General features: G+C 48.7%; 1 protein-coding gene across 2 annotated transcripts in view; it reads left to right on the forward strand.

Moving 5' to 3' along the window:
• The window catches only part of LOC126522907 (calcium-activated chloride channel regulator 2-like), a 527,003-nt gene that overhangs the window by 477,276 nt on the left and 26,858 nt on the right, over nucleotides 1-22,869 (forward strand). For both annotated transcript variants that reach the window (XM_072288729.1, XM_050171751.3), the window contains 4 exons: nucleotides 18,316-18,543; nucleotides 19,912-20,052; nucleotides 21,473-21,691; nucleotides 22,595-22,861. In XM_072288729.1, the coding sequence (XP_072144830.1) occupies nucleotides 18,316-18,543; nucleotides 19,912-20,052; nucleotides 21,473-21,691; nucleotides 22,595-22,861 (855 nt within the window). The remainder of the gene's footprint in view (nucleotides 1-18,315; nucleotides 18,544-19,911; nucleotides 20,053-21,472; nucleotides 21,692-22,594; nucleotides 22,862-22,869) is intronic.

Genomic DNA, 22,869 nt, shown 5'->3' on the forward strand with positions numbered 1-22,869 from the left:
ATGAAGGGGGAAGGAGGGGGACGGGGGCGAGCCTCGTCTTAATTCCACGAACTCTGAGCTAGACTACGCTAATTTTGTGATTGATAGTAAGTTCTAACAGAACTTCCTCCATTGTCTACAGGAAACAGCTTTTCGTGTGACGTTCTTTTTTCACATGACACTGCGCCTGCCCTGTCTTTTGCCCGACCATGTCGCAACGTGGGATGATATAAAGCTACAGCGCAGCAGAACTGGGGCATGGCCAGGAACGACGAAAAAAAAATCCCCCTCGCAGAGAGCCGTATTGCAACTAAACTTTACTGCCGCCAGCAGTGGCAGTATATCCTACTTCGTGTCCTGCGGCAATAAGGTGTAGTCGTAAGTCAGCGCCGCGTGTGTTTAGCCTCCTCATTTTTGCGCTTGCTTTCGTGAAGCTGGGCTAACTTTAGTCAAGCTGAGCTAACTTTAGTCGCGGACTCGAACTAACCGGTTTGCGCCAGTTCGTGTAGCGGCATAACATCGCTGCGGATTTGGAAAGTTGAAGTTGAAATTGAAGTTTACGTGCTCATTGGGTACGATGGAGGGGCCAGAGTATTAAAAAAATAAGCTATGAAAGAAAAAGAAAATCTTACTATGGAGTCTGACAATCCACTCAGTCCCATTTCCTGTATAGGAAGAAGCCGGCGCAAGCAAAATTAGCACAATGGACGCAAATCTTTTTTAATTTAGTCCGGGGTTTTAGCCTGAACCTATTTGATCTGCAACGAGCCAGACGTAGGATCGAACCACGCGGCGCAGAGGCTTAGAACGAGGCGAGAATACAGCGCGTTTAAGCGGTGAGCCCGTAGGACAAGGGCAACAACCTGTACCTTAAGTTGGCACCTAACGTTGCTTTTGTCTTTTGTCTTTTTCGTCAACGGTGGCAAACAGCCGCGAAAGACGAGAACGCGCGAGAAGTGAGGCAGACGCAACAATGCCGGAAACGACCGACAGACACAACACGTGTCAAGAGATACGGTCGGCCGTGGTAGCATAGAAAAAGAAAATAAATAGGAAGGAAGGAACTAGGGAAGTAACAAAACAAAAACAAAGAAAGCGAGAAAGTCGAAACAAATGTATTAATTGAAGAGAGAGGTAGAAAAGAAAGACAAACGCGAAAGGAAGAGTCGAGAGAAGAAATAAAGAATTGGAAGGAAATCAATGAAGAAGAGAAGAAAGAAAGTTAGAAAGACGCTAGACTTGATCCGCTATATTTGCTTTTTTTTCTTGTTAGTTTGTAAGCATACGGCCACACAGTTTATTTTGGCGAATATATCGGTACTGGTTAATCCGATTTGCCGCTCCGTGTCCCTAAGCAGTTATTTTCCCCCGGGAATGTTCGCTGATGCGTAACAGCTAAAGCCATCGCGTATGCGCTGGCGCGTTAAGCTCGCGTGTCGTGTAAGAAAGAAAACAAACAAAACTAATAATAATAATAATAATAATAATGTACACGTCTCTAAAGGCATGTATACGTGACACGTGTGACTTTGCAGTTTGTGCTGCACGCTACGTAACACAAGCTGTAAAAGACAGCCCACGAAGAGTCACTGCGCTGTACGCTTACAATATGCGTATGCTAGACAATATATACCATAATTTGGAGCCTTCGTAAGCATCAGCCACTTTTTTTTTCTTTTCGTCTGAGGACTACGGGAACTGGCCTAATGAGCTGCCGAGATTGCGTCGAGCCTGTTCCCCTATCACTGTAAAGTAATTTGCACCCTTAAACGTGCATAAAGGTGTAAATCTGTCTGTAACTCACACCCTTACACCCGAAAATGTACTAGGGATTGTAAGTTAGACATACTTGCACCCTTGTTACACGCAATATACACCCTTCTTATTACACCCAATCTAGCCCTCCTTGTTTTAGGGTGTAAATTATTTTACGGTGTATACAGCGTGCTTACACCCAATCTACACCCTTCTTGTTTTAAAGGAGTAAATTATTTTACAGTGTAAACAGCGTGCTTTCCGCCTCTCCTGATGTGTTCGTCGTCGTCTGCCCCGTCGTCAAACCCGCATTTACTGCCCGTGTCATGCCGACGCATGGTGGCTGGGGCCGAGTACGCTTGCTCTAAAGGCTGGCGCGAAATTGAAACGACTGCGGTGGTAGACCTTTCCAGCAGGTTTCGATCACTGTTAATGGGAAAGTGAAAGCAAACACATTGGGAGGACGTAGATTAACCATAGAGAAATTTCTTTCTCTATGGATTAACAGTGCCGGTTTTTCCGTAGCTGTACAAGGCGTAGCTGTCACAGGTTAGCGCCTGTAATTTTGCTCAATAGCTTATATGTTGCTGCGACAGCACGTATCGTCTCAAAAACTGAGTTTGATTTGTCTGTCTTATCCGTTACGCCGAATTTCGAGCGGTTCTTTTTCTCTTTCCTTCTTTCTTTCCCGTATTGCAGACACCGAAAATGGCAGTATCTGCGAATCGAACCCACGGCCTCGTTTCCCATACGCGGCGGCGGCAATTCAATGTGGGCGAAATGTAAAAAAAAAATAATACTCATAAAAAATGTTCCTGCATTTAGGTGCAGAGGCAAGCTTTTAAAAAAAATAAAACGTTGTCAAAGTTATGTCAGAGCTGTCCGCTGCTGCGTCCGTGATGACTCACTCTACAGTTTCAGGACGTTAAAACTCCACGCCTTACCTTCGGTCAATGCCAAAAAGAAAACAGAAAAGTTGAATAAGTTTCGTAACGCACTGCACAAGTTGCAATAAGAGCAATAGGAAAGGAAGAATGAGAGACAGAGAACAGAGCACTGCGCTTTTATTTTATTTTATTTTTTGTTCCATTTTGTGCAATACCTTGCCAAAACTTTTCAATACGAACCAACTACTCCACAACAGAATACTTCTACGACAAGTCGAGAATGTTACGTTAGCATTTCTCCGAGAAGCAAGCAGATTTAGCGTATACAGTTCAGTTCCGCAACACCGCGAAGTGCGTGAACTGAACTCCGAGCGAAGTGCGACTGGAACCTGCCGCAAGGCCCGATATCTTCCGTCTTCCTTTCAGGCGGCGTTTCGGCAATACCTCGAACCGTTCCCTTTCGCTCGCTCACTCACCTTCGCCCCGCCGCGTTTTCTCTTTCCATCGCTTTCTCGCTCCTTCGAACCTCATTTTGGGGAAAGCCACACTTCTTACCTCCTTTTCCTTTTTTTTCTTACCCCCTTAGTCAGCACGCGTAATGCCCCTTCCCGCACGTCGCGCATTCATCCGTCTCCCTCGCTTCTTTCTCCAATACTTGAACTCGGGGGCCCGCCTCGCGCGTGTTCGAGCACCATTACTCGGACCTGGGGTCCTGTTTGTGCAAGTCCTCTTCGGGCAGCAAACACTGCCAGAGAGGGTGACGAAGAAGTAGAAGAAGAAGAAAAGTAAAGCATTTAGTTCGCTCGCCGCTTCTTTTCGGCGGCGTCAGCTCTGCGGAGAGCCACCTTTTGTTTCGCTAATTAGGCCCGCCACGGAATCAGAGTGCTCGCTCATCGCTTCCTGTCGAAGATGGAGAGAAGAAAAAAATAAACGCACCAGGAAAGACGAGCGGCGGCTCAAGAGAGAGCGACTGGCTGGGGGAAGGGATAGAAAAACATCGCCAACGAGCAGCAGCAACAGAAGCAAACCCGTGCTGTGCACGCCCAATTAGCACAGTCGATGTGTATGTCTGTGTGTGCGCGCATGCGCGCGCACGCTCACACACACCGGACTCAAGCTCTTTCGGTCGACGACCGCGAATCGCGTTCTTGTGCGTGTTTGCCTCGTGTCTGGTTGGCATTGCGTGTTACGTCTTCTGCGTATGTTTAGAAACGAGCGCGCCTGTGTGTGTTGGTGTGTTTTATGTGCAGTTCCACTGGTGCGGCATGTTCTTCTCAAAGGAAAAAAGCACGCTGTCTTTCTCGTCTTCTGCTTCGCAGCGGAGTCGTCTGCTCCACTTCGGGAGGCCATTGCTCGGCTTTCTGCTATCTGAAGCGCGCGCGTGTGCGCGCGCTCTAGTCTTGTATAAGTCTCCGCGGTGGCAAGCCAAAGCCAACGCCATGTCCTCGCGACGAACCCTTCGAGTGCACGCCTTCCACCCTCGTTTTCCACTATTTTTCTATCATTTCTTCTTTGGCCCAGCAACAATGTACGTCATGGTTTCTTCATCTCCCTCTCCCGTCTTCTTTGCCCCTCTCTCTCACTGCGCAGAATGACTCGACGGAGCAGACTACACGACCGAGGTTATTTGTATTCTCCCGCGGCTCCTTACAGATTCGCTCCCTAATTCGTCTGCTCGTCGCGCGGCCAAGCCTAACGCTCTTCGGATCATTACGCGAATCGCAGCGCCACCAGTTTCCTTCTTCGTCGTCGTCGTCGTCTGCCACCCCCTCTCGTTTGGCCGGCTGTCTTCCCTCCTCCTTCTGCCTCCTTTCCTTCTTTTTTTCATTTCTGTATGGGTAGAGGGCCAGTGGAACAACCCTATTCTCTTGACTGTACCCTTTTCCTTTGCCATCCCTTCCACATTTCCCGATTCTTTTGCGGGAACAGAAGCAAGGCTTTCCTCCTCTCCTTCCTTCTCCACCTTCGCATCGCGGCCGGCTACCTCTTTCTCTCGTGCCGGTGTCCGGACCATGTCGCGAGCTCGGCGACCCGTGGCTATTGACCACCATGCCACTGGGACTCGCGCGTGCGAGGGATAGGAAAGAGGGAGAGAGCGAGTAAGCGAGTGCTGGTTGAGAGGATGGAAGGTTGGCGCGGAAGCGCGCGTGGTGGTCATCCTCGCCGCACCACGGCTCTCCAACAATCGCGCGGCGACGTTCTCGGAGGCTATAATTGGGCCCCATGGACCTAGGGGAGCGGAGAATGTCCAGAGGCGAGTTCTGTTCGCATATCCTCCTCCTCTTCCTCTTTCTTCTTCGTCACCTTGCTTCAACTTCTCCTTTGTTCTTCGTTTGTCTCATGTCATCTTCTTCTGTGTTAATACTTCCACTTCTTCAATTCTCACTTCTGTCCTCTTCTTCAAGACTGCTTTATATATATATATATATATATATATATATATATATATATATATATATATATATTCCCATCGTCCACCTGCTGTAATCTGCTGCCAGTGCGCGCTGCCACAGCTGCTGGTTATTCCATCGGTGCTGGGCTGCCGGCACGTGTTATATAACATAACAAAAAGAAAACGAAACACTCCTCTCTCGGTTCTGTCGCCTTGGCTTCGATCGAAGATCATCCGCGTTTGGCTGCGCAAACGAGAGCGGGACGCTCCCCCTCCGAGATGTCTCTTTTACAGCAGCGACGTTCAAATTAGCGCCCAATGAATAGATCCGCTTGAATCGCGTTCTCCCCGGCATTGGTGCGCCGGGAGGGGAATTGGAGTCGCGAGCGCGTCGTGGGTTACGAAAGCGAGCGAGGGGTCTCCGGAAGGCGATAAGAACTGCTGCTTCCTTTTCGCGGGGTCGCATTAGCTGTCAAATCAAACGAAATCAAATTGTGGGGCTTTATGTCCCAAGCCAACGCGTGGGTTACGAGCGACACCGCATAGTGAGAAAGAAGAGGAGGAGAAGGGGAGGAGAAGATGGGGGGGACTAAGTAGGCTCACTATGGAAGCTTAACATGCGGAGCTCCATAGCGAGTTAAGTGTCTCTTTAATGGTACGCGTGACCAGACCCAGTCTTCTAACGACAACGTCACCGCGTCAGGCCGGTAATTGTCCCTGAAAGTATCAGTCCATTGCTTTCCAAGAAGATGTACATTAACACTTGGAGTTACCTCCCTTGCGCAATCATGGCTTTTGGGGATGGGGCTGTAGCACTGTAGGGAATCGAGCCCATGACCTAGTGCTCAGCCGCAGAGCGTCATATCTATTGTGTCACTGCAGTGGGTGCATTAGCTTTCAAAGCTCCCCCAACCCCTTCTTTTTTCTCATTCTTTCTTGCATATGGAACAGGGTCACCTTCTGAAAAAAATTACGTCCAAGTTAAACCGACGCTCTTGCAAAACTATGACATTATATAACTCGCAATTAAAAAGCAGTAAACCTAGCGGGAAAGGTCACATAAATAAAATGTGACGCAAAAGAAGGAAATGCACAGTATACAGCGGTGTCATATTTCCCATGGCGGACAAAGCAATATGGTGTGCGGACTATCTCAAGTCTGTTTCGTAAGCAAATTTTGAGAATGTCTTGCGTAATCAAGTTTCTCAATCCTAGATATTGTTATTCTTTACGAAACACCGACAAGAGACGCGCGCACCTCTCTCTCTCTCTTTCTCTCTCTCTCTCTCTAGATGAAAACGGGATCTATTTACGAGAAGTACGACCCAATTTTCTAGTAAGGGTGTAGTTGCAAATATTAAACTCCGATAAACGTTTCGTCTCGCTCCTGCATGGCCTTGCTAGCCTAGGTCTTTAATCAGTGACATCTAGTACCATTCGTGCATCTAAAACATGTTTATCGTAAAGGATAGAGTTTCGGCACAGGACCCATACAAAACACTTATAGAGAAAAGCAGCCCCGGCACGGCCAATCTCGCGATGAGCTTCGACGTTAACGCAATTGACATTCCAGCAGTGTGGCGACGCATCGTATTGCTGAAGACACCTTTATTTCCAACGCGCGGTGAGGGAAGTGGGTTAAAAAATGCTAATCGCATTAGTACGCCCACTCGCCGCAGCGTCTACACCTCCGGGCGCCGCAAACGGATCTTCCCTAAACGCGGCCTCTCAACGGCAGCCATTTTTGTCCCGCTGGCGCTGTAGAATTGGGGTTCAGCATATCTGTCTTCGAATGAACTACGGCGCGATTGTACAGGCGTCTTTCTCTCATCTAGAATCGCACGTGTTCTCACTTTTATCAGCGGGATATCTAGTTTCATTTTCTCTTTCGCGAGCGAGAGTGACGTTTCAGGGGCTAGTTAACAGACGGCAGCAGCAAAGGGGGAGAGCAGGTTAAGAATCTGGATCGCGTCAATAAAAGCACGAAAAGAACAACGTGTCCGACGTGTTCGATTTGTTTATTATTTTTAGTCATAACCTTACGAATAAATGCCAGAGAAGTGGAGGAGAAAGTAATCACAATGAAGAGGTATCTTTAGCTCGGCATCCACTGCATCGACGATTTTGATGAGGTATGTGGCATTTAAAAGAAGAGGTTCAAGAAAAATAGAAAAAAAAAGGTTAGAGGCGCTTCGTTATGCGTGGAGTCGCGATAACACCCGGAACCGCGCCCCGCAATTTCGACCGCTTCATCGCACGATTAGTGGATCCGCTTTCTGTCCGTTAAATGTATATGTAGTCCGGCTGATAATTGTCTTATTCCGCGGATCCGAGTTCAAGCGAGACGAAACACTGCGACGCGCGCCGGAGGGTCGCCGCAGCTGGGAAAGGAGGGAGAGGAGGTTGGTGAATGCGTGCGACCTTTGCGTTCATTCTGTTTCGAACGGAAGCGGGAGGCCAGGGTTAATGAGCCTCAGTACGCGCAGGGAAAAAAAAAACTCCCGAAAATTCGCGCAGTCGGAGAAGGGTTGACACACTCGAAACGTGCCTCCGTGCGAGGTGGAGGTTGGGAAGCGTGTTTGGACGATGAAAAAGGGAGTGAAGAGGAGATTGGGGAGTGGGCGATGGGAGGGGGGGGGGGCGGCGAGGGCGTTGCGGGGTAATTAACGAGTTCAGTTTGTCACCCCGCCTACCCTGTGTTTAACGTGTGGAGGGCAAGCGGCTGGTTGACCTGGCTAGGCTCGTGCCCCCCTGCGCGTTATCTAAATCACCATCGAAAATAATTAGTTCCTCCCTACCCACGAGTCTGTCCTATTCGCTCTGCCATTGCACGTCTCATTTCCGTCCTGGCGTTTTCGTGACGGTAACGTTTCTATTCCGGAACCTCCGCTGCGCTGAATGCACTGTACACGCACGCGCAAGCACGCACACACACGGACGCGTTCTCTCTCACCCCCCTTGCATCCGTCGCTTCATTGGACATGTAGAACCAAACCACCGCACGTGCTGCGAATGGTGCATTTGCACTAACGGGTGATGTCAATCGAGCGTATGAACACCGTCCAGAGGATGCAATAATAGTTTAAGGAGTAAGTAAGCTCAGTCGAACAAATGCGCGTTCGTCTTATCAAGTGCATTCGGCTGAACTTCGCTTGACAAAAAAAAAAATAAAAACATTGTCGCAGTTTCGCCCGAACGGCGAAGTATCGATTGCGGTACCAAATTAGTAGACAGCTATACGAAGTAAGGATAGTAGTTTTATCGGCCGTATAAACTTGTACACATTCGCTTACTAACCAAATGAAGAAGCACGGCGTCACACGCGCACAGGTAAGCATGAATGCATCTCGCTCGATGACCGTGGAAACCCGCTGTCGAAACGCTGGAGTGAGAAATCGCGGCAGCAGCAGCGAGCGGCTTGACCTTCGTGCTGTCTGTCGCATCAACGCGAACGAACTGTAGAAAGCACATCGCCTACGAAGCTATACCGGCACTACGCGCACTCTGCAAGCATCGCAGATCGCTTTTAGAATGAGGCCCGCACGGGCGCGCACTTTGGCCATGTCGCAGTTCGCTTTCAGGATATCTCCCCCGCACGGCCGCCGAAAAAGAACGCCCCCCCCCCCTCCCCCACCCTTGCTTCAACCTCGTGTTTCCCGCGCGACAGAGAAGGGAGCGCTGCCGCCCCACCTTCCTCCATTGCGCGCGCGAAACAGAGCCGCGTTCACCGGCTTACCCTAGCAAGCTTTTATCACACACCATACGAAGCGCGGCTACGATTTTATCGCCGTTGGACTTTATACGGAACCTCACAGCGACGCCGGCGCCGACGGCAGAAATGCACATGGAGTGTCCATATAATTGTCGCAATAAAAGCAAGAAACCAAGAGAGAAAAAAATACAAAAATTTACCGTGACCTTTCACTTCGCTAACGCGGGTTACGCGCAAATGTGCGGGTGCCATTCCTATATAACTGCGATAGCAATTCTGTGCACACTCCAGGTGCATTTCTGCCGTAGTCCTGGCCTCGATGTTGGGTATAAAATCCAAGGGCGATAACATCGTCCCTGAGCGCTGTGTGCTGTATGTGCGAGCGAAAGTGTAAGACGGTGAACCGACGATCGCAGCTTAATCTAGCCTGCATAAAATAACAAATCATAGAGGCAGCGCACTGTCGTCCGTCGTGCGCATGGTCCCTGGGGGAGGGGAGGGAGAGGGGCGGTGTTGTACTCCGCCAAAAACTGCGTATGCATCATCTTGAAAGCGATCTTCAGAATGTAGGTGTACCAAAGGCGCCGACGTGTCATAGCTGCAGGGATGGTGTGTTCTCGCCGCTAAGTTTGGGTTGAAGCGATAGACAGCGCGAAGGTCACTTCGCTCGCTACTGCTGCCACGCTTCCTCACGGCAGCGTTTTGACAGCGAGTGTCCGCGGTCATCGAGTGTGACGTGTTCATGTTTGCCTGTGCGCGCTGACACCGCGCTTGTTAATTTGGTTAGTAAGTGAATGTTTGAAAGTTTATACGACCGATAAAAGTACCATCTTTACTTCGTGTAGCTGTCTACTAAGTTGCTATCGCAATCGATACATTCTATTCGGTGTTGCGCTTTCGGGCTTCGCGCAAGACGCTGCGCTGAGCTTTCAAACGGGCTTCATGTTGTTGCGGAGTTACCAAGCTACGGCGTCTTGCCTGATGCACCAGTATTGTCGCAAACCACCTGGCACGTTCTTCGGGAGTCTTCTGGGTACGCCAATCCCACGCCCTCTGCGAGACTTGTTCAACTTGTGACCGGCGCTTGGCGACGACTTCGCGGTTGGTGCTCGGCCACTCGATCACGAGACGAATCCGGTACCTCCATAGCTCTCACGCAACCCGTAGCAACTGCCCGAGGAGGTCAACCCAGCGCGCCTCCACCTTCCTTCCTCATCCGCGACTCTTCGCCTCTTTTCTGCATCTCCCCTTCGCTCAACGTTACCTGCACTTTACTCTAGGTGGAGTTAATTTTTCGCGCAATCAGCACGCTCCTTCGTACCTACCCCGGCGCGCGATTCTCTCCATAAAGTTTCATTCATTCATTCATTCATTCATTCATTCATTCATTCATTCATTCATTCATTCATTCTCCAACTCCAGGCGCCTTCCTCATTCACTTCCTTCCCGGCCTCAAACATACATTCGCCGATTTCACTGGCTGGCCAGTTACGCTCACGCGTAAAAAAAGTGCGCTACCTATTAATTTCAACTAATGGGTCAAGTTCATCGAGTCTAAGTAACTCACTAGTTGCATAGTGAGCACACCCCCTCGGTTTCAGAAAAAGCATTTGTACCGGCCACGTGCGTTTGATACAATGACTAGACGAACGAACTGATATGGCCGAACTCAACAAGAGAGAGAGTTAAGATGGCTGTTCCGAGGATTGGCTGCAGGAAGTTACGTTGCTCATTGAAGCTACAAGGTGACTTTCAAAAATAGAAGCAAACATTATGTGGCAATTAATGACCAGAAGTGGGGAGCGAACGACAGCTGTCCATGGGTGGACTTAGTTTGGGCGATGATATTGAACCTCATCATAATAAAAGAATACTTATTAGTATTTGTTATTTCTTAAATAGTGTCATGTATACGCCATTACTTTATAAAACACAAAATTAAACTGTCAAAGAGTGAGTTTAAGAGCTTCTGCCAGAACGAAGGCCCCACCATGCGTAAAGATCGAACTCCGGACCTGCAACATGGACGAGAGTACAAAGCGCCTGGAGTAAATGTCAGTATATAAAAAGGGGCTGTACATTTTAAAAGAGAAAGCACGGCAATTTCTTGAAACCACAAACACCATGCTCTCACTGCTTTCCTTTAACCTAATATGAGTTTTTCGGCATGAATGATGGGCTCGCAAAAAAAATATTAAAAGGACATCTCAAGAAGTTGGCTTCTTCGCTCAAAAGGTGTACCCGAAAGAAAGCAAGCTTTACAGGAGAACGGCTAGTGGCAATGTCGAGGCATGATTTGGGCAGTATGGCAACGGAAAGAGCTCCACAGGTGTTTATTCGTCCAATGACAGACCACCCTTGTCATAACGCTAGTGTAATTGCATACTTATGTCACCTGTACTTTCGCATTACGACAGAAGTACGTAGGCGCGTTACCTCTGACTAGTAGTGACTACTGGCGCTGAATAGGGCTTCAGGCCTCGCTGTTTATTCTTCTTTTTTTTAAGTGGTTCTGATTGTCAGAATTACGTTTTCTCAAAGTTACTCTTCCATTTGTAATCAGCGTATCGTTTAATGATTCCTCTAGGCAGCACTGATACACTGCCTCCTAGTAACAGACCAGTCGAAATTCCGTACATGCATTCATGGCTGTGTTCTTTTGCTTTCTTGCCATGGTCTGAAGTTGAACCTCTAATAACGAGCAAACAAAAACAAATAAAGAGAACACGATACTTGAGCTCACCGCATAAATTCCTCGCATGCAGCCCATTTTCGGACATAAAAGAAGAAAGTAGCCACACAATTTTCTTTTTTATTCCTTGCTCTCTGTCCTGTGAAAGTTGTAAAGCAATCCGAACGAAAAAAAGAAGAAAAAAACAAGTCCACGAAGCTCTGCTCCGGACCTAAGCGACGTGCCTTACCGATAAACGAGCAGCCCATTCACATCTGCAAAGCTGCGTACGCTAGGCGCGTCTTCTACAAGCCTCTCTCTTTGTTTCCTTTCTGTTAACACTCCAACATAATAACAGGCGCAGAGTTGGAGTCATTCCTGTCGTCACCTCGTCCGCGCGCTCTTTCTGAACTCGGAGGCGAAGGAAACAGCTAAATGTCAGGCATCGCAGCGAGCCCGGCGTTCTGCGAGCTCCTGATAAGACGCCGCTCCGGGCGTCAAACAGCCGGGAACGCAAAGGAAACAGAAGCTGCTCGGCTGTACCCGATTTTTTTTTTTTTGTTATTTTTCTCTTCCCTCATTCTTTCGCTCCGTTTTTCTCTTTCTTGTTCCTTTTTTTTTTTCTTTATACATGTATATATTGTTTGGCTTCGTCGGGGAAATGTGTTAGAAATTCAAAATTAAAAGTCCCCGAGACTTTCTCTTCTTCTTTTTCTTTTCTTCGGATCGCTCCGCAGCTATACCGAATACGTTGACGCGAGGCGGGACGGGCTCAATTTCTTAAGACGCCGCCTCGTTCTGGCATGATTGATGCGCAGCTCTACCGCTGCCGCCGTCGCACACGCCCGAGTTCGCGAGCTGTCTCTCGTACCCTGTCTCCCCACCCCACCACCACCCACGCCTCCCCTCCCTCCCCACCCACCCAGCCAACCTCCTCCGCATCGCCACGGCGTTATCTCGACCAAAGCGGGCGAGAAATAGAGCGGCCGCGAAGGCGACGAAGTTCTCGGGCAATATTTCACGAGACGTGCCCTGCGCGACTACAGTCGGGAAAGCCGAAGTGGCAGCGGCGGCCTGGGCCCGAGGCCGTCGCGCTTTTAAAGCCGGATTCGCAACGCCGGGGGTGGATATAAAAAACTCCGGGTGCGGCTCCCTGCAGGGGATGCGGAATTTCGCTTTCGAGCCTGATGTCGCGGGTTCGGCTACTGATTGTGGCGGCAGCGTTTTAATGATGAAGAGAGAGAGAGAGAGACGAGGAGGAGGCGAGACGCATGAACACGCTCGCGTGCTTAGAGAATACCGAATGCTCGAAATCGATCGAGAGCGCGGCATTACGACGTACATCATAAGTCTAGGTGTTGCTTTATTGGAAGTTGAATCCAACCAATCAATCTATCTATCGATCGATCAATCGATAATTCAATTATATTATTGGTCATTCATTCAATCATTAAATCAACTAACCCTTCCAAACACGTTCATTAACTTGTCATTTGTGAACTGTTCAGTCGTTTCGCACGATAGGCTACTCACGTGCCTTGTACGTGGGCTCTATGTTGTAGCACGTAAGCGGTTGGGGTCGATGGCAAAAGCTCGTCGTATCCGAATGTGGAGTTGCAGTGCAACTCCTTATATACGCAAGTGTTTAAGCGGAGGACTTGCTAACAGCGTTTTATCTTACGCGACCTAGAAGCCGGATTATTGGATGACGCAACATTGTACCGAACAGAATTTATTCAATGTATTTGTTCACGCTTACATAAAGTTATGAATAGTAAAGTCACTACAATCTCATATATATCATATATATATATAATGCGTCTGTGTGTGTAAAGATGAGAAGCAGAAGTTCGCTGTTATCCTCGGTTTATTTGCCATACAGTTTCAGTCGGTGTAGCTACCTTGTTAAAGTGCGTGGCCTAAAGCTGTGGCGACTGTGACACATGCTCACGTTCGCAGTTCATACAGACTACAGCGTTCGTATCTGCAGGCTCCGCAGACTTTAAAAATGCGGTCCACGCGCGAGGAGGACGACGTGTCACACCGTGCTCGCGATCACTAAACGCGCTATTAAACGGCGCAGGCGTTCCAGAGAAGTGTCGTCGCATTTGCGCGTTCAGGTTGCGGGCGTTAAACCAACAAGTGTGCGATTCAGTTGGGTCGACCAAAAATAAAAAAGAAAGAAAAAAACAACGGAAAACGCTTTCGCGCTCGATAACCTAACCTAACGAGCGCGAGTCGTGGGACAAGCTGAAAGCGACGTCTTTTTGCCCCAGTTATTTTTATAAACACGATTGCCTCTTTCTTGTTCTTCTTTTTTCGTTCTACTTTTACTTCTTCTTTCTCTTCTTCAGTGCGTAGCTGACTCTCTCTGTAAATGCCTTGATATATGCCGAGAAATGTCTAGGTAACTTTTTAAAATCGTTTTTGCAGTTCCCTCAAGCGAAACAGAACCTACGTGTTTACTAGGAGGCGTCCTTCGGTGATTAAATTTTGTAGGAACCGCTTCTTGCTGCTACGGGCAACCCTCTTCCTTCCTCGCAATTGTGCACGTTTTTTTCTCTCTCTCTCTCTCTCTCTCTCTCTCTCTCTCTCTCTCTGCTTTATTTATTTATTCATTTGTTTCTTTTTATTACTATTCTGGCTTTCGACGACCTTCTCTCTCTTCGTCGTACCCGAGCGGTAGCAACGACTACTCTTCGTACTCGCCAATTCTGTGCATTACAGTGAACGTTGAATATCGTATCAGCCACTGGGGAGCGTTGCCAGGGAAGGTGGCTCACCCACTGCCCACCGCAAACCTTTCCGTGCGTCCCACCATTTGAACGGAACGATCACGGACTGGAAAAACAAAATTATTCTTTATCACATAACGCCACCACATATAAAAAAGGAAAGCGTATCTCCATAACATCTTTATTATTCCATTTGAACGCACCCGGTGAAGTGGGGTGGATTGGAATCGCATTTGACAATCCGTATACTATGTTAAATGCCGTATGGCACTAATGGTTGCAGAAGTTTTAGATCACGTGCTTTTTTTCTTTTTTTTTTTTTAATAGAGAGAAGCTGCGATAAACAAAGAATGCGGATAAGACAAAGCGCCGGCTTTAAAATTAGGTTTTTCACTTCTTTTTTGGCGGAAATCGTGGCGAACAGCGAGAAGAGAGACTCAGCCAGTTCGGCATTTGCAAAGAAACGTTCTTGCGATAATACAGCAGTTCGTAAGAGCGGACTCTAGCCAATCCTGATCCCGGACATATCATTAGTGAAGGTGACCAGGTCAACGGAAAACAGCACTTATGAGCGAAGGGCTTCATGAATTCGGCCCAGAGACATTAAGCGCGGCGCGAGCGTAAACGTTTTTACTCCAGTTTGCTAAGGAGTTGAACCTCGCCAGTCCGAGGTAGTTTAGTAGTGCCCATTGGCTACTATCGGCGAGACAATGGACAAGCCGTGTTCATTTGCGTACGTTTGGCTGTTACACAAGGAGGCAGCGGACAAACCGTTTTCGTCATTCTCAGTCCTGGCGGTCGGACACAACGTGCACACTTTTAGCCCCGTCTCACTTAGGTTCTAGCTTCATGTGGAACAATTCTGCAGAAGGACTTGCTGTTCGGCTAATTGCGTGTACTTTACAAACATGCTGTAGCGCGAAAGCGCAGTCACAAATTAGACGCACAGACTCACGTACATAAAGAATTTTTGCAACTATTTGCCACTTTCCTCAACGGAACAGCGTTCCACATAACATCGCAAAATATTTGAAACAGTGTTACATCTACTGATTTTTTTTTCTTTTCGTGCTTTTACGGTGAAGCTGGTAGCCACTAGTTGATTTTTTTTTTCGGCGTGCTCACCCAAACAGGAGCTAGAAAAGGGGTTTGTGTTCGAGTTTCCGCGAAACAGAATTATGTTTTTTCGTATATTCGAATTACAATTCGATGCTATCGCGCCAGCATGTTGTGTGTAAGTCGTACTTTGCGCATTTTCTGGCGCAATTTGCTGTGACAAATTCAATTAGTGCAATAACGCACTTGCACTATGCGGACGGCCTACGAGAATGATGACGCATGCTGCGCTAACGGTACCGCCACCTAGCGGTCGCGACCACTCAGACAGACCTCAAACGGCAGCTGGAAAAGGGCTTTGTCTTTCAGTTTCCGCGTAACAGATTTATGTCTTCTCGTATATTCGAATAACAATTCGACGCTATCATGTCTGCAGCTTGGGTGTAGGTCGTACTTTACGCATATTCTTGCGCAGTTTACTTTTAAACATTAGTTGAGTTCAATAAGGCACTTGCGCTTGGGGGACGGCCTAGAAGAATGAATATGTATGCCGCATTTCCACCCACGTGCGTGTGCGCGTGACTTACGTCACTTGTGGTGGTGGTGGTGCTAGTGCAACGTCGTCTAACGTCCGCACCAGCTTCGCCGTACGTCATCTTCCACAGGGTGGAATGGAGGCGGCGTTTTTTAAGTACGCGTAGCAAAGAATATGTGGAACTGTGTTCCAGCGAAATCGTCTCTGTTATCAGAGACAGTGTTCGACGTACCTGTGCGTATTATCCGGAACACTTTGTTTCGCACACCTTTACTCGGTACCACACTTAAGTGTGCGGGACGAGGCCTCGCATGCTTGACATGGTTCCAGGCGAAGTTCCGTACATTTTGCGAATTCATGCGGTACGGCTTTACATTTAACCTCCATTGATGCTTTTGATAACTTCATTGTGACCCGAGTTCGGTACCTCAAAATGCTCATTTAAATGTGGGAAGACTAACGCAACGCTCATCGTGGCATTTTTGATCTGCCAGAGTGAAGTTTCAGTTGTGGAAAGTTCAGGAAGCGATTACTAATTAATTAATTATAAATATAATTACATTCCAACCCGGATAACATTTCATGGTTGTTTCGTACGAACTCATCCTCCGTGGCCATAAATTCAAATGGACAAGTTCCTCTAACCTTTCCTGGGTTTCCGAGGTTAAGGGCGCAGCTTCGAATGCACTGCGCGTATTTGCTGAAACGAAGTATAGACAAGCCGTGTCGTCGTTGCCGACTTCTCCGGACCGCGCCTTCCTTTCCTTTTTCTTTCTCTCTCTTTTTCTCCCCCTTCTATTTTTCGTCTCTGTCATTCTCTGTCTATCCACTTTTCCGAGGACCCTCTCGACGTCCTTTGAATGGGTGCGTGCTCCTCGCGCAGAGCAGGATGGAGAGGGAGAGAGAGAGACAAACACAAAGAAGGGAAGCGTGAGTGAGAAAAGGTAAGAAAGAACCGGCGTGGGCGAACAGGAGCTCAACGCAAAACGTAACGCAGTTCCGCGCGCCCTCTAGCGACGACATCGCCCGCGCTCGCTTGACTAACAATGCGCTTGTCATGTTCAGCAGGCGCTCGCTCGCTTGCTTGCTTGCTTGCTTGCTTGCTTGCTTGCTTGCTCGCTCGTCCCCCCCCCCCCTCCTCCCACCCTTCTCGTCGTGTTCTTACGCGCTGTGACTCGACGCCGTTGTCATCTCGTCTGTCGTCGCCACTGGCCGGAAACGATTTCTCGGGAGTTTTCGTGCCACTTCACCTTCTCTTTCGCCTCTTTTCACTTGTCCCGCTTCCTGTTGTTAGGAATAGGTGGGCCGGAGAAGGGGGAAGGGCATGCTTTTTCGCGCGGAAGCAAATCTCGAGCAGCATCTGTTTGTTCCGGCTGTGCGTTCGTGCGTGTTCTTCCGCGCTCGCTCGCCCTACTTTCTTGCTCCTTCTGTTGTGCACGCGCGCGCGTACGCGCGTATGCACATGTACTCACTCGTGTTTAAACAAGCATAGTGGAACGAAAGGGAAGCAAAGGTTAGAGGGCGGAAATAGAAAGGGCGTGGAGAGGGGGGTTTTAGTGAGCACCAAATCGCCTTGTTTGCTTTTTAACACGAGAACTGGTATTCGGATGACTTCCGCGAACGTTAGGCACCGACGCTGTTTCTGATTGATTTACTTTTTTTTTATAACGTCCGCTTTGCTGTATCGCTCCTAAAATTTACACCTTCGGTGTGTTCTACCCGCAGCCTGTCTGCTTCACCTCGTGGCCTCGCTGCACTCCACGGTCGGCTCGAAGGCTGTGTTCGGCTTCCCTGTTCAACGGACTTTCACCCCCACCCCCCGCCCTTTTTCTTTTTTTTTTTACTTTTTCTTTTCCGCGTGTCGTGCCTGACCTGTTGCGCCCATTCCGCGGGAATTATTTTTGTTTGCTGACTTGAGTGTTGCCATCACTCAGCTCCGGAGAGAGGAGCGCCTTTATTCTATAGGATGGCATAAAGTGAGCTTTGGTTCATTTAATCGAGAACTTTTACTGCGCGCAAAGAGATACATTAACATCCATTTCGGCCACGTATTCGCTCACTCAACTCCTGGAATGTTTCTCGTATGTACCGCTTATTTCGCACTCAAATCCACTTCATACCCCTCTGATTCTTTGTGGCGCAGCTGAAGATTCGTTTCGCCTAATCCACGTGTGCTGCCTCTAAAGTGGGGTGTCATGTCGCGCGCGCGCGCGCGCGCGCGTGTGTGTGTGTGTGTGTGTGTGTGTGTGAACGCATACTGTGAACTTCTCTCCTTCTCTTCCTTCAGTTCCCTTTCCCCTGTGCTGGGAAGACAACAGGGCTCAGCTTCGTTGACCTCCTTGCCTTTCCCCTCTCGGTCTCTCTCTCTCTTCAAAGTATCTGAGCGTTAAACAAATAGTATGAATAGCTCACAGCACCCAGTGGTAAGGAAATGGCAGTGTACTGCAGAGGAAGCAGATTGGCACAGCTTTCGTTGCTGCGCAAGCTAGTGCGCATTGCGCCGGAGTTCCTAGCGCATCGTAGCCTTAGTTGCCATTACGCCATTGAAATTCGCGATAGCAAATGCATTCTTCTTTTTCTGTTCTTCTTGCAGGACCGGCGGGCATTCGTGATCCGCGCGCTGGACAAGTTTGCCCGCGTGGACGCTCCCGAGGACAGCCGGCTGGGCCTGGTGGCCTTCGGCCAGGTCGAGCCGTCTGTCCGGTTTCCCCTGACCACCATGAACAGCTCCAACACGCGCGCCAAACTGGTGCAGAGACTGCCGGCGCCAAACTCCAAGTTCAACTCGTCGCTCGAGGATGGACTATCCAAGGCGTTGCAGGTAAGGTTCGCGAACCGAACCTGAAAAAAAAAAAAAAAAGACGGGCGATGTGAGAACGAAAGTCACACTATATAATCTTCGTGGCGCAGCATAGCCTGGGCATCTTTAGCGCCACTAAACCACCATTTACCTATATAACATTCCGCGCTTCCCACCGACACGCTTCCTCAAGGCTTATACCTAAAGATTTGTACTTTGCGCACAGATACTTTCTTTTAAGTTTATCATGACTTTTTGTTATAGTCTAAAATTAGTAGTTGTCGCAACGGTTTTGCAGAGGAAGTTTCTACGACGAAGCACCGTTTCTTTGGCTGAGCAACGGCAGTGTTTAAACCTATGTTCTCGGTAGCTGCCCTCGTCCCTTGAACCGCCGCTCTGTCGCCGTAGTCCGACACGCCGAAATAATGTTGCCATTATCACGTTTCAAGAAGTCCTCCTTTATTTTCCTCCACCGTTTTCTTTCCTCTAAATCTGCGTAAGTTGTATTCACAACTCGCTTTGAGACTCTGACTTTGTGGCACGCGATACAAGGCGGCATGTAATGTGCACATCACTACGCAAAGGGAAAAAAATTGTTTTAATCGAAATGAAAATAAGAAGGTTTGATCACCATATCATGGGGACGGCTACTTCGTTTCTCATAACAGTATTCCTTTAAAAAAATTTTTTTTTTCTTGTAAGATAAGAAGGAACGTCGCAGGTTCGGAAACAAATCTAAAGCAGAGTCAGTTGAAGAGATTAAATGAAGCCCGCATATAATCTTAGACAGCTTGGAACATGCAGAGAGAAAAAGCGAGGACTGGCTGCACCACAGACGATAGCTACACTGCATCCCGACACAAAACGCGTACAATGATACGTAACAATGCTGTCCTAGATGAACGCCTCAGTGTGGTTGTTGTCGTGCTCGCGCTGGTTTCGTGCTGCTGCTGTGGTTCCGCTTTATCATCGCGGCCTTTTTGTAATCGACATCTTTCAGCGCGGTTGTTCTGCTTGTACTGCCGGCCTGCATTCATTCTTTCTCTCTCTCTCTTTGTTTCTCGAGCAGGGACTGTGATTAAAGCCTCTTGAGAAACGCCTGGAACGATTGATAACGCGAGGAAGGCGGGAGTACTCTGAGTATGTTTGCCTCTGATACGTGCTATCCTTATTTACATGAGAAAGCGTACCGCGCGCGATGTCGCAGTGACGCGCTAATGCTTTCGCTTAATGGGCTTGAAAGGAAGCCGCCTTTCGAGGCGGAGCCGTATCGCATAGAATGCCGAGAGAGAAAAGCGAGCCGTGGCGAGGCTTTAATCTTACAACGCCGATCGCGCCTGTCGCGTGGTACTCCAGTGAATATTAAGACTGTGGACTTGTTTAATTCAGATGCTGAGCGAGGACCGCGAGTTCCCTTACCCGAGCTCCAACGGTTCTGCCGCCGCCGGCGGAGTGATCCTGTTGCTTAGCAACGGAGACATGGAGGCTGACGTCGCAGAACGTTTCCAGGAGTCGCTGAGGTCGTCCCAGGTAAGTAATAAAGCCGTAGCGGTAGTAACCGGTTGTCTATTTCATTAATAATGGCTAAGTAAAAATGAAGACAGGGAAATCCCTGCTGGTCGCATTGTAACTGTATAGCGCAGTTTGCTGCCACCTCAACATCGGTCAGCAGCGGTGGGGAAGAGTGGGGGGGGGAGGTATCAGGATAATCAAAAGAAATAGGGAGAGGATATCGCACAAGAGAGTAAGGAAGAACACTATTTACATATGCCGCACACATGGTAAATGCTATGATACACATCCGTTTCTTCTTACAAAAATTGTCGTTGGCATTCGATGTATGACATTCCCTTTTGAGTTTCTATAACTTTTCTAACGAGTGTCATTGATTCTTACAGAAACCCAACAGGTATATATAGGATGTATATTCAATAAAGACTATTTGGAAGAGCTATAGAATGTCAGTCCGAACTCTGTTTTGTACGGGATCTCCTCAGTTGTGTTACTACCGTAATAAAAAAAACGCATATGCCTCATGCCATTCATATACAATAATCTGAGATGATGTTGCAGAATCTTATATGCGATGCACATTACAGTACTCAACTGACATTGCGCAACAAAAAACGACACGGACACGAGAGGACGACACACCAAGCGCAATGTGTCAAGGTGACACACCAAGCGCTTGGTGTGTCGTCCTCTCACGTCCGTGTCGTCTTTTGTTGCGCAATATCATTTGACTAATGGACTACCAACTTGCCCGGAATGCTGCTCTCATTAAGCACATTACAGCATTCAGTCAATGCGATTGTGCGGGTACTGTGTAATCTGTTTTTTTTTTTTTTATGCACGCATGTTTGATTCCGGAACCATCCTATCTGCCGGAGGACGCTTCTTCATAAAGGTGGCTGCTGGCACTGTTAAAACCTAATGAAAACATGATGAAAACTGGCCAGTACTTGTTAGAAAGTTGTTAAAAAACCTGTTGTCGACCTGATGAGAACTTGGTGAAATCTCGGAAATTCCTCAGACGCCATGCTGGTGAGACTAATATTACGAAGGTTAATTCCGGTGGTATTTACGCATCCGACAAAGAGCTTCCAACTTGTTCACCCACAAAATTCCCCTGCAATATCCGACAGGTTTCCTAAACAGTTCAGCTATCATCTTATCCGATGGATCGTACGGCAGAGACTAGATGGTTGTCACGCCACATCGAGCATTCACCACTTTCTTTTTTAGAGCGCAGCTCTTTAGCGCCCGTTCCTGCGTTTCGCGTCGCCGTTATGACTCGCCGTTGTCCCTCGCCGTTGTCCCTCGCCGTAACCATCTCCGCAGCCGGGGCCAGTGTGCTGCTCTAGCTGCGCGCGCTCCTGGCGCCATCTCTCGCGCACGGCGCGAGCCTTGCTCTCTTTCTAACGGCTCGTTTGCACACTTGTCCGGTCAGGTTCGCCTGCAGAGCCTGGTGTACCCCAGTTCGGCGACTCCGAGCGCGCACCTGGACTCCCTGGTTGAGAACACGGGCGGGCGCACTTGGCACGTGCACGAGTCAACCGTGGGCGACGAGCAGCGCGGCAGCGTAGCCACCCAGGCCGAACTGTACGAGGCATTCTACTCCCTGCTGCTGCGCGGCTACTCCTGGGACGAGACCGACAACTACGTCATGGTGCGCATTCCCTCGCTTTGTGTCGTTTGCGGTGGGCCAATTTCGTGTCCTGGTGGGCGCCATTGTTTAACCATAGTTTCTTTTATTAATTAATTAATTTATTTATTTATTTATTTATTTATTTATTTATTTATTTATTTATTTGCTGGATGAGTTGGTACATACTTGTAAATGAACAAGGAGACCAGTGGGGGGAAAGACGCGTGCGAAGTAAAGAAGTGGATAGAACGAACGAACGAGCTGTGCACTTACAACTATCGAGGCAATATACAACTTTGGCAGTCGTAAGTCCACCGCTCGTCCTGCTTGCTTCTTCTCTTGCGTGGTCTTTATCGCCTGCTTTTCCTGTTCACTTACATGCTTCGTCACAGCGTCCTGGAATAACAGAGAGATAGAAAGAAACGGAAAGGAGGTTAAACAGATGAGAATTTCCGGTTTTCTAGCGTGCACTGGGGAAGGCCTCGCTCACTCGTTCGCTCATCACTCACTCACTCACTCACTCACTCACTCACTCACTCACTCACTCACTCACTCACTCACTCACTCACCTTTTCACTTGCTTCGTCTCCTGTCGCACCTATTGCTAGTCTCCTCCAGCCCATGACACTCTCACCTCACATGCGAGTCAATACGTGGTGTGACGCTCAAGAAGACGTTAAACGATCTTGCAATAACATAACGAAAAAACAAAAAGTTTAACCGAAAACGCCTGCGTGAGCCGTCATTTGTTGTTTGGTCTATTCGAAAAACAAGCGTCTTTATGTGCGCCACGAGTGAATTCCCCATAGCAAAGACAGCTAACACGGCTGTATACAACAACTCCAACGTCCGAACCCCTTTCTAACGTAGGAAGTCATTCAAATCTTGCCTCGCTCTCACTCTCGTGGTCCGCGGCGAATGCAGATCGACAAGCGGGAGTTCGGCGAAGCCGAGCAGGCAGCCGGTCCGCTGCTGCTGAACTTCGACATCGACCACAGCCTGGCCCGCCAGCTCCTCGTCGTGGTCGTTGGCTACGACTTCGGCAAGACCTCGCTGCCTTCCATCCCCCAGGAGGGACTGGAGCTGATCGCGCCCCCGGGTTCGCCGCAGGCCAGCTACCGGTACAACGACAACGCCTTCAACTTCGACTACGAGTTCTGGAGCTACACCTTCACGATCAGTGACCCACCGGTGAGTGT

Source organism: Dermacentor andersoni, chromosome 6 (genome assembly GCF_023375885.2).
Source record: "Dermacentor andersoni chromosome 6, qqDerAnde1_hic_scaffold, whole genome shotgun sequence".
In the NCBI taxonomy this organism is placed as follows: Eukaryota; Metazoa; Arthropoda; class Arachnida; order Ixodida; family Ixodidae; genus Dermacentor; species Dermacentor andersoni.